This window comes from Heterocephalus glaber, unplaced genomic scaffold, assembly GCF_053883595.1.
Source record: "Heterocephalus glaber isolate CG9 unplaced genomic scaffold, H.glaber_assembly_v1.0 deba00001504, whole genome shotgun sequence".
In the NCBI taxonomy this organism is placed as follows: Eukaryota; Metazoa; Chordata; class Mammalia; order Rodentia; family Bathyergidae; genus Heterocephalus; species Heterocephalus glaber.
This window is the reverse complement of record NW_028258324.1, coordinates 47,180,247-47,192,829: the sequence shown is the minus strand read 5'-3', so window position 1 is coordinate 47,192,829 and position 12,583 is coordinate 47,180,247. Positions and strand designations below refer to the sequence as shown.

Genomic DNA, 12,583 nt, shown 5'->3' with positions numbered 1-12,583 from the left:
TCCTTCCTCTGACTCAAGACGGCAGGCACTGTCCCTTCCCAGACCTAATGAAGACTTGACTTGTCACTAATTACACCTGGCAAGCGGGTTCTGGTAGAGAATTGGATATTTTTACATTTAATTTGGGAGATCAGATATTCTGGGAAGAATTTTGATTGTACAAAACTCCACAATACTCACAAGTTCTCCAAATTAAATTTGCAGTCAAATTGAGGCCTGTTTCTAGAGTATCATTTGGAAAAATTCTATTTATGATTTATACATTATCAGGGTATACAAAATACCTGTATATAAAATAAGTTCATACAGGGCCAGGGATTTAGCTCAGTGGTTTCACTGTCTGCTGCGCAAGCGCAAGGACCCAAGTTCGATCCCCGGTACCAAAAAAAATAATAATAATAAGTTCATGGAATTCAGGAATTATTGGTTGAAGCTGTGGATCCTACAAAAAAGAAGAGAAATTAGCTGCTTCCTAATCCCTTCCTCTCACAGCACCTGTGTGTGCAGATTAAATTCTCAAGAACTCCAAAGCATACATGAAAATCCTCTGGGAAAATAGCATCAGGCCCTCATACTTAATGCTCACCTACCCTATACTCTCTTCATGGAAGACTTCTTCAGGCCCCCCTTCAGAGACCATTTCCTCTTAATTTTAGACTCACTCTAACAGTATAAACATCCACTGTTGGAAGCAGCAATTTAGAAAAGAGATGGTCTGATTGCTCGAGGTAAGGACCATGAGAGCAACAAGTAACTGACTGCCTGACATCAAGGACAGAGATGGAACAGTATTTTACAAAATTTACAAAATTGGGGGAGGAGGGCTGAAATAAAAATTAAAACAGCATCCTGGGCCATTTAATGTAGGGACAAAAGATTTCACTATCTCCAAGAGCCTCTCCAGGACAATATAGTGCATGATATAAAAGAAGAGTTTAGTTCTGATATTCTGCAGCAAAAGCAAGACTCAATATAACAGAATTCTATAGTGTACAAGTTAGGAGACCCTTAAGGGAGCACATTTATTTTACAAATAAAGAAACTGAATATAAAGGGTGGTGCTGAGACAGGAGCCCAGCCTAACAGGTACAGGGCTCCTTCCACAGGGACATCTTCACAACCAGGGCAACTTCAGGGAAGAAAGAGAGATTACATCACATTTATTGTGCCACTGCTTCTGACATCCCTGTTTTTGCTTCCTGGCATTGATATCTCCCTTCAAAAGGAGAAGAGATCTCCTCTCTTTATCCACAAAAGAGTGAACTATTGTTCCCTGGTTTGTGAGGAGAGAATCTCAGGGTTGGCCCTTAACAAAATTAGGACTGAAGGTAAAGTTTCCTTTGAGTTCCCGCCTACATTCCACTCCTGGTGTGTTTCCTGCAAGCTGTCTTATGTCTGTCCTCCAACTGGCTGCCCCACCCACTAGCCCACATCCAGAGTTCCTAGCCAAAAGAAGAAACTGCCAACTCCCAGGAGTTTGCTGTAGTCTCAATCTCTTTCTTATTTGATCTCTAATCACATCAAAGTATTTTTTCAAATATAAGCAATCATAAGCATTACTTGGGGAGCTTGTTAAAATGCCATTTTCCTCTCAAATTAGAATTCAGTGGATGATTCTAGTGGAAGGAAACCCCAAATCTTCTCTGCAAAACACATGGCTTTTGCTTAACTGTCCAGCCTAGTCTCTTCCTAACAACCCCATGCTAACTCTCTTCCATCCCAATACTTCATCCTCTCTTCCCTCCATACCTTTACCTCATGTTCTATCTTCTTTAACCAATTAATTCTTCCATATACCTCAAAACCAGCTGAGTATATGTCCCACATCTATGTTCTCATTGTTCTCATATACTTCTGCATTGTCAAGCTTATTGGACCTACCATGTGCGCTGAATCCCTGGCATATCTCTCCTTGAAGGTAGGGACATGTGTTACTTGTCCTTCTTGTTTCCAGAATTTAGCACTCTGTCACACACTCTAAAAGTGTTTGTTAAATTATCTTTTGCATATGCTAATTTTCCTTATTTACATTATTTATTATTATTATATACATTATTCTTTATTTCCTTATTCCTCATTTACATTTGCATTTTTATCTACCTACTTGATTCAATAAAGAATTTTCTTAGATTGCTTAAAGCACTACTTTCAAATGAAGAGCATCATCTATAACCTATCAAAACTGAAATAGAAGAATATTATTGCACAATATAACCCTGGTCCATAGTGGAGATCACAGTGAATCAGACCCATGTGCGCTCAGGATATCTGCCACCTAAGGAACCCAACAGAGTCCACACAACCAATGAGAATTTTTCTAAATAAAGATCAGGTTCCTGTAGTTCAGTAAAACTAGTTCTTATTGCCTTCCTAGGCATTAAGGTTAAAAGGTTTGGGAAAAATATGGTTGAAAGTGATTGGAATTGGCTTAGAATTTCTTCATATATAGTCACATGCCACATAATGATGTTTTGTTCAATGATACAACACATACATGACTGTGGTCTCATAATATTGTAATGGAGCTAAATACTCCAACAGACCAGTGCCATCACAGCTGTCATAACATCGCCATGTCTGCAGTGCAACGTGTTGCTCAGATGTTTGTGGTGATGCTGGTGTAAACAAACCTGCTGCATTCCCATTCATATAAATGTACAGCACATAGGATTATGTACAGTATGTAGTAGTCAATAATGATGACAGATGATTGTGTCATTGGCTTATGTATTTATTATACTATACCACTTATAGGTCCTTTAGAGGGCACTCCTTCTACTTATTAAAAAAAGACTACTGTAAAATAGTTCACTGTCTGTGCTGGCATCAGCCTCATATACTTCAGGTTTACTGCATCTCCTGCTTGGATCATTTTCTCTTATACTTTTTTTATTCATCTTGCCCTTGGAGTGAGAGGCTATGTCAAATACAGCTCAAGTGTGTAGCAGGCATTCCATCTAGGTTTCTGCAAGTGCATTCTATGATGCTCACACAGAGACAAATTGCTTAATGTATTTCTCAGAACACACTCATTAAGTAGCACGTGACTTATGTAAAACTTTGTGTATTTATTCTAAGGGCTCAGAAATTCCCAGTATTTTCTACCCAAGAGTGTTACCTACCAAGAAGCTAGCTCATCTCATAAAGCCCACCATTTGTGTGTGTTTGTTCCCTGCAGGAGTATGCTATGCAGAGTTTGGAGTCCGAGTCCCCAAGACCACAGGATCTGCCTACACCTACAGCTATGTCACTGTTGGGGAATTTGTGGCATTCTTCATTGGCTGGAACCTGATCCTAGAGTACCTGATTGGCACTGCAGCTGGTGCCAGTGCTCTGAGTAGCATGTTTGACTCACTGGCAAACCACACCATCAGCCACTGGATGGTGGACAGCGTGGGAACCCTCAATGGTCTGGGTGAGACTGCTGCATGCTCTCCCCAACATGCAAACTTATTGAACCAAATGAATGGGCTCACCTTTAAAAATCCAAAGCATGTTGAGAACCTTGAGTGATGCTTTTTGTTTCTGTAATGGAATTTTTTATCCCAAGGAAATTATTCTAATTTTCATGGAAGCGTTATACAAAACATTATACAAAAAACTGTTCATCACTGCCTTATTTAAAGAGGTTTATCTGGAGTGCTTGAGATCAGAAGTTTTTTTGAGTTTTGGATGTTTTCAGAATTGGAAATATTCACCTATACATAATGAGATTTGGACATGGGACCCAAATCTAAACAAAAATTCATTTATGTTTCATATACTCCTTATACACATATCCTGGAGATCATTTCATTCAACATTTTAATATATTTGTGCATGAAACAGAATTTCAAAGTATAGGTTCTTTTTACTGGTGGCCTCATGTCTCCAAGCAAAAATATTTCAGATTCTGGAGCATTTCAGATTTCAGATTTTCAGATTACAGATGCTCAACTTGTAATAAAACAAATTAGAAACAGCCTAAATATTCTTCATTGTGGAAAATAATTAAGTAAATTATGGTATATAGTATGTATCTAGCAACTAAAAGGATGATTAAGGAAAACAATATAATAACATGAAATATGTTTTAACATAATATCATGTATCAAAGGATACAAACTATTCTGTGCACATACCATCTGGATAACTATATAAAAATAAAGCCAATGCAGGAAAAAGAACTGGAAGAAACTTCTCCAGTGGTTTCATCAGAATTTTTTTCAAATTTTTATAAATAAGCAGGAGGTAGCTTTTAAATTAAAAAAAATTTAAGGAACAAAATGGATTCTCGATTAGCAGAGGTCAAGGACAGGTAATGCAACTGACTGACCGCTAAACAATCAGAAGCCCATCTAAAACTGCCAGGGCACCTCAGGCCCCATCTGACCCTTTCCACTCACTTTCCATTCTGATGTCTGGTGTATCCCTTCATGTTCATGAGAAGTCAACCTATGGCTGAGGAAGCTTTGGCACTTTCCTCAGAAATTCCAAGGAATGATTTTGTGGCTGTGACCATGAAATTAACATTTATTGAAGCTAAAATCATTTTCAAAGGACATGTTGGACCTATGTATACATCTTGAATATCCCAAAACAATCCAGGCTTCAAATGCTCTGTGCCATGCTCCCCCAGGGGCTGCTGTAATTGTCACATCACATATCCCAACTTTTGGTCCAAAATATCAGGTCTTCTTACTTATCTACCAAACCTGCCTGTTTTCAAATAGACACTTATATCTCCTTGTGCACACACATACACACACACACACACACACACACAAACACACACACACACACACACACAAGAGCTCTTTGTCCTATCTGACAGACTGACCACTGCTCTGAGGGGCAGAACTGAGGGAAGATACATTGAGATGAAATCAGGCGTTTGCACTAAATCGTGCCCTTCTCCTCTAGGGAAAGGTGAAGAATCATACCCAGACCTTCTGGCTCTACTGATTGCAGTCATTGTGACCATCATTGTTGCTCTGGGAGTGAAGAACTCCGTGGGCTTCAACAACGTCCTCAACGTGCTGAATCTGGCAGTATGGGTGTTCATCATGATCGCAGGCCTCTTCTTCATCAATGGGAAATATTGGGCTGAGGGCCAGTTCTTGCCCCATGGCTGGTCCGGGGTGAGTTCATCTTAAAGCCTGGTGTACCTGTCACACACTGTGTCTCTGCCTTGCCACTACCTAACACAGATTTTTAAGGTACTACTCTGTCCCATAATCTTCATCATTTGAATCTGGATTTAACTGAAAAAGAGGATCTCATTTTTTAAATTTACTTGTTTCACAAGCATTTGTTGAGATCTTATTTTATATGAATTACAGTTATAGATTCCATGGTGTGGCCTTTGCAGAAGGTCTAACACTGTGTCAAGTACTTTAAATGTAAAATCAAATTTAATTGATCAGAATAACCTTAGGAGGAAAATATTTACACTTTTTTCTCAAAAATGAAAAAACTCAAAGAGGTCAAATGAATTACCATTAAGCACACAGTGTAAGTGGCAGGATAGAGACCCAAAGCCCATACAAGAACAGCTCCGTTTCAGAGTTTCTCTGTAGCCTCCAAAGAGCATCTGGCAGGTACATAAATAGACCAGGCAGTGTAGGAAGCCAGGGAGTGGACAGACAGCAGGAAGAGATGAGTTTTGCCTGGGTGTGAAACTAGGGAAAGAACAGTTTTTAAGCCAAGCATTTGATCCCAGGTGGAGAGTCTTGCTGGAGTTGAGCAGACTCAATCAGTGCTGGTTAGAAATCCTATTCCAAGTGTCATTCACAGCACAGAAGTTTATTTAATTTGATCTTGGGTTTGGCAAGAGAGTGAGTGTCCTGCATCAAAAGAACATTTTCAGATCTTATCCCCATATGTGGATATGTTGTGGTATGGATTATGCTAATGAAAAATGGTACCAGGCACAGTGGCACATTCCTGTAATCCCAGCTACTTCGGAGGCTAAGGCAGGAGGATCACATGTTTGAGGCCATCCTAAGCAATTTAGCAATACCTTGTCTCAAGATAAAATTGGAGTGGGGGTGAGGGAGCCTGGGATATATATATATATAATGCAGTGGTAGAAGCATTTACCTAGTAAAAGCGAGCCCTGGGTTCAATCCTCAGCATCACAAAGAAAAAGAAAAATGGGAAGGTCAGAGTGGCAAATTCTTTATATTTACAAGTGATTTGAAGTTTGCCTGGTTTATTTCTCTGGTATGACTAAAAATGCTTATTTTATGGGTTTATCAGTAAAAATCACCAGCCATTTTTTGTGACAGTAGTACATAAATTAGAGAATTTTCAGCTGGCAGGGATCTGAGAGGTCCCCCGGTCCTATCCCCCCATTTAACAAATGAGTGAATCACCAGAGGCCAAGACAGGCAAATCTGCCTAACACCGGGGGCAGAAGAAAAGCCAAGGACTCCACTTGCTTTGCTTTTGTGGCTTTTGCTCAGACTTATTTTCCTCCAAGATGTCCAGGGATCTGAAATCTCTCTTGGAGAACACTCAAAATAACTTCCATTTATTCTAAACTATGTCATGCTGTTCAATGCAGAGAAATAAGTGAGGAAGCTATTTAAGCTTTTTTTAAAAAAATCTAGTCTTCTGTTTATCCAAAATAATTCCAAAGAACCACAAAGCTCAACTCTCTTCTGAAATGAATAAATACTGAAACTGATTAAAATCAGAAGAGACAAAGAAACACTGTTGACCCCATTCTGGATCCCCACGTCTATGTTTTCTTATTATACAAATTGTTCCTTTCCTATAACATAAGAGAAACAACAAATTATAAGAGTGAGAAGAAAGAATGTTTTCTTGGAACTCAAGTACATTTTTATTGTAGCACATGAAAATGTTCTCAGTGTTTTCTTAACAATGTAAGAAATTATTGGGTCACAGACTTACTGTAAGACTTTGGGTATCAGTTAATTTCAGTATTTCGGGCTTTTTCATCTATTAAGTGAGAAAACAAACTGCATCAAATGCTTGCAAGAAAGAACAAAATCATGGCCGTTTTCTGTGCACATTGTTATAGTTAGCAATCGTTACAGTGTCAAGAGGAAGGCACTAATATTTACTGACTACCCTGGTAGGTGCTCTATGAATATTATCTTGCTTTAAAGCAAACCCTTAAAGCAGATGATGTTATCTCGAATGTGAAAATAGAGAATGCAAGGGTCAGAGAGGCTGGGTAACCTGCAGATCTCACTTAGCCACTCTGTGCTATGGCTGAAATTCTCACACAGGCCTGTGTGACACCAAAACCCTTTCTATTTTATTCAGTATTTCATGTATGATATGAAGACCCCTTCCTTCTAATTCTTCTTAAAAAATAAAGTAGTGAATCTGACATGTTATATTTCCTTTAAACTTTTATAAAATCTTAGAATCTAAGAAAGAGCTAGAAGGAACATTAAGAGATAATATAGCTTTTTTCTTATCTTCAAATGGGAATATGATTAAGCCAACGTAAGCTGCAATTATTTGTCTTATTTATTCTGTTCATATTTAATCTTCAAAATCCTCCTAATGGCTCCTCCTATAATTTAGGTCCCCCATAAAGGCTAGAAAGAGTTACAGGGGAATGGGGAAAAAAATAAGAACCAAGACAGATTATGTAAAGGTGCAAATTTCCAATGATGAATGTCATTATATTGTATACCTAAAATGTACCAATAAAATTAATTTTTAAAAAAAGACTAGAAAGAGTTAGCATGGATAAATGCCTTTCCCAAAATCTGAAGGGAATGAACAAGTTGGTTAGACTTGTCTTTCACCTGGTGCATGTTTAGGGGGTCTTTATTCTCTTCAGGAGTTTGCTCCTCCTTTCTCAAGGACTACACACCCTTCCTCAACCAGAGTCCACCTCAGCAAGGAAAGTGTAATCCAGCTAGCCTTAGGGGCTGCCCATGTATGCATCCTGGGTTCTCACTAGCTTTTGTAACAAAAGATTAGAATTTAGGCATAAAAAAAGGATATTTTAACATTTTCTTTGTGACAAACTCTTTCATATACATTTTTTTTAACCTTCACAAGAGCCCTGCAAAATAAGTATGAGTATCTCCACTTTTACACCAAAATACAAGTTCAACTTTCATGGTCATTTTGACTTTGGGGAAGGCCCAGAAGTTGCATGGTGCCAGATCTGGTGAATAAGGTAGATGAAGACACACCATAATATTTTTATGAGCTTGACTTTTGGTTGAATAGCACATGGTAGCACCTTTCATTGTATTTTTTATTACCTCTTGTAAAGACACAAAAGGACTTGAAGAACAGCTTCAAAAAGTGGCATGAACAATGGGATAAGTGTCTATGGAGAAAGGAGGAGTAATTTAGAGGGGCCCTAATGGCAATGTCTTTTACTGTAATCAGTTTTTAAAATTTAAACATCCACTATATATTTTTATCACTCCTTGTAACTGATGTTTAAAAAATTTAAGATCACAGATCTAGACTGGAAGTAACAACTAAAATTTGTTCCTGGTCCTGGATGACTCCAAATCTGTATTTTACTCCACTATCCATCACATTTGGACCCAGGGGACCAGTTATCATTTGTTTGCTTGTTTGTTTGTTTGCTTGCTTCCTTGTTTTTGCACCCTTGGCTACTGGTCTCACTCCAACCCACATCAATCATTAGTAGTTTTGTCATTGGCTACCAAAAGAACATGACTAGGATTTTGGATTTTTGGTAAAATCCATTATTCTGAAAGAAACTCAACTGTATGCCCTGGTTGCTGTGACTAAATGTATCATCTGAGCACAAAGAACAGCCCAGTGTGATGTTGCTGATTCATCCTCTCTGCTCTCTGCCTGGCCTTGGATTTTTGCATAGTACATTTCCTCCCTAATGAAAGCAGCTGGTCCTCTTCCTTCTCAGCTTTGGTTCCAGGTCACTTTTTCAGTCCAGCAAGGCCACTGTGAATTTAAATCCTGTTGTTTAAGGACTGACACCCCTTCATAAGCATTACCAGAGTAATAAACACATTTCCCACTCTTACCTAGCAAATGTCAACAAAAGCATGCTCCCACTTGGCAGCTGCACGGACTTCTTCACTCCTTAGGGAAACCCTGACCCCTACTGCTGACTAGGGGACTAGTACAGAGTTCCAAACCAATTTGTTTTCCAATCACTTCAGATAGAATGGGATAGAGAAAACCATAATGTAGGGAATTGTTTATAAGGATACCATTATATGACTTTAAATATAATTCTCAAGTATAGTACTTTGAAATGGTCAATGAACAATCAGTTCTCTGGCAATGGAGCCCTCACAAACCTACTCTTTCCCCTGCTCCATCCATTTCTTTCCAAAGAAAATACCTTAAGGAATGGTTTACTCACTTACGAATTCTGGGTCAAATGCTTCTTTGGTCTTGAAGAGCTTAAGAACAACAAACATTTTTTCCTATATCAAGTAACTCTGGCCCTCAGCTGAACCGCTGCTTCCATCTGCAACTCCTCAGCCCTGAACATTGTTGGATGTGTGTGCCCTTTATGTTATTTGTTCTTGATGCTATCTTATGGTTTTTCTTTAACCAAATAAGACACTCTAGTGCACAAATAGCTCCCAGGAAAACAGTCCAAACAAGTATTCTTGGAAAATTCTGACAGCCTCCAAACAAAGGAAAAGTTGTTTTTCATGTTCCTCACATCTGACTCCATCTGTTGGAACCTATTAGCACATTCCACTGTCATTGTGGACAGGCTGCTAATAGAGATGGGGTAACAGGGTGGTTGAAAGTGGTATTAAAGTTGGAGATTTGTCTTATTACCTTGGGAGTAAATTATGTAAAAGTGCCCAATTATCTCCTAAGCATCTGGCAGGGTGGCCAAGAGAGGATGTAGGAGGGCTGCCTTATCCTAATGCCTCTCAAATATCACCAAGGCACAAGGGGCCAGCTTTTAGAGACCCCACACACTGATTAGCAGGCCACTAATGATACTACTTTTAACAGCTAAGTACCGAGTGGCCCTCCAGTAACTGAGCCATGGGCCATTCCTCCACAAAGCTCTTAGAGGGATGGACCCTTCTGCATCACCTGGCTGAGCAGCTACACAAGGTTTACTTTGGGAAATGATTTTAGCATTGCTATCATATTTAAAAATCAATACTATTTCAAGTATGTAAAATATCAAAAGAGAGAGTTATGATACCTTACCAGTGAACCCAGAAACACACATACACTTGCATATAAGCATATATGGGTACTCACACACATGCACACACAGACACACACACACATCTCATCCTCCAGCTAGATTCACAGAAGCTCATCTCTAGGGACCACACAGATCTTTTCACACATGTAAAAGTATCCTAATCCTAAATACTAGTGACCAGATCTGAGCCTGGAGAGAGTGGCATGGAAGACAGTTAGTGATTATTTGGGTAGGGATGCATACGTGGTTTCCTTTCATGGCTCTTCTGTATTTATTATTTGTTGCAAGGAACAAAACTCATTCAAACTAACTCAAGTACAAAGGTGATCACTTTTGCTAACTTTGTCTTCTCTTTAGTAATCTGTTTAATCTGTGTTAGATTGGGGTGTGCTTGACCTTCATAGGTGTGCTGTTCTTTCTCCATTGTCTTCACTGCACAGCTTCATGCTCTGGGCTGTGCTCTACAAGACCCCTTGCTGTTTGCTTCTGGTTGGGTGCAGCCAGTGGAAGTTCTAATTGGGCAATCAGAAGATTAGAAGAAACAAGGCCAGGAGATTTCTTCCTTCCTCTCTGGCACCACAATGGCCATTGCTCCTCCTGGGCAGCTCTGTCTACCTCTGCAGCTCTTGCTGGACTCCAAGATCACCATTCTGCCTGGCTCCTCAGCAGAAAGATGACATCAGTTTGTCACTGTCCAACATCCCAGTTGATTCCCTCACCCTGGCCGATCCCTGCCTCTAGACCCTTTGTGGACATCATTTCATTTGAACTATCTGCATTAAATTCTGTTGACTGCTTGGTGCAATAGGGCTTCCAGATGACCTATCTGTGACCTATGCAGTCTTCCTTCAACTATAATTGCTTCCTGGTTCTACATATGCTAATTCAGGATAGTGTGCATCCTCTTTTTTGGGGGGAATTCAATCCTCAGTACCTTGTGCTTGCCAGGCAGATGGTGGAACCACTGAGCTAAATCCCCAGCCCAGCGTGCATCCTTTTTACAAACTTATTCCCCCTCTTTTCCAGCTTGATCATAGTTGATTTTCTGGCATCTAATTATTATCAATAATTGTCAATCCTTTGTTTCATTTATTTAGAAAATAGAAGCATTTGTGTTTTGCAAATAATGTAGATACTGTACCTATAAATTTGGTTCAGTGTATTACCATAGTCAATGTTGCACTTAGGGTCTTGTAGTATTTTCCAAACTCCAAGTCCCCCAAGGTCAAGCTCAGAGTACTTTTTTGTTTATGACTGAATCCCCATTACCAAGCACAGTGCCTGCAACACAACAGCATGTAATATACATACATCAAGTTCTAAGTGAAGGAAGAGGAGCATAAGAAGTGGAGAAGGAAGTGGAGCATATGGAGGAGGAGCTTGTACTTTGAGTTTCATCTCCTCTAGAAAATTTACCAATAGCAATTGTAATGCTAGAGATTGAAACTAATATTTATTGAGCACCTATTGTATTCTGTGATTGCAGTTTACTATATTATCTCATATAAGCCTTGTAACAACTCTATGAGGCAAGTGCTATTATTATCTCCATTCTAGTAATAAAGAAATTTAAGCTCTAAGAGATTTGAAATTTGTGCTAGGTCACCAAGCTAAAGCTAGTATGTGGCAGAACCAACCTAGGTTTGACTGTCTACAAAGTCTACACTCCTAAAAAACTCAATCCCGCCTCCATGGGTGGCTCTGGGATTCACCTCTGCTCCAACTGTGACTCTGCTAGTACTTCAGATATTTGAAGGTATCCTCCATGTTTTCTATTGGATCTTCTGCTCTTCAGATTAGACACCCTCAGGTCACTATTATTCCTCGAATCATCTGGATGACAGACTTCTCATCTTTTTCAAAAAAATAGATTTGCCCCTAATCTGCCTGTTTGTTTTACCAGGTCACTGTATGATTTACAAGAGGAGAGAGAGAGAGAGAGAGAGAGAGAGAGAGAGAGAGAGAGAGAGAGAGAGAGAGAGAGAGAGAGTGTGTGTGTGGTAGAGAAGAGAAATTTTAAAAGATGAGAACACAGGACCTGCTTTCTGAAATCTGCCTTAAAACAAGGCTATCTTTGGTCGGCCTGCAACACAATACAATGTAATATATTTGTATCAAGTTCTAAATGAAGCTTAGTGAGCTTGGAATCCCATCATCTATTCATCCTTGAAGACCCCTGACAAGTAAAACAAGCACATTTCTAAGCCTAGGAATCTCTTTGTATGACAAAGTGAGGTCTGTTTTCTTTCCTTCTCTGGATACCAAAGACACTTTGCATAGCCTGATACAAAGGGCTTTCCTGGAGGGGAGTAGGGGACTCTCTTCTCTCCCAGAAAGTAGCCCTTAGAAGATGGAGCCACTTGTGTTAGAGAAGTTCTTTCTACCTGACTTATTAGACAGACCAGGAGTTATTAATTTTTT

The 12,583-nt window shown here is 39.3% G+C and overlaps 1 protein-coding gene across 1 annotated transcript in view; it reads left to right on the top strand.

The window, feature by feature from the left end:
* Positions 1 to 12,583, top strand: part of Slc7a14 (solute carrier family 7 member 14) — a 122,412-nt gene that overhangs the window by 84,995 nt on the left and 24,834 nt on the right. Inside the window, exons 3-4 of the mRNA XM_004834585.3 lie at positions 3,179 to 3,415; positions 4,903 to 5,120. Of these exons, the coding sequence (XP_004834642.2) occupies positions 3,179 to 3,415; positions 4,903 to 5,120 (455 nt within the window). The remainder of the gene's footprint in view (positions 1 to 3,178; positions 3,416 to 4,902; positions 5,121 to 12,583) is intronic.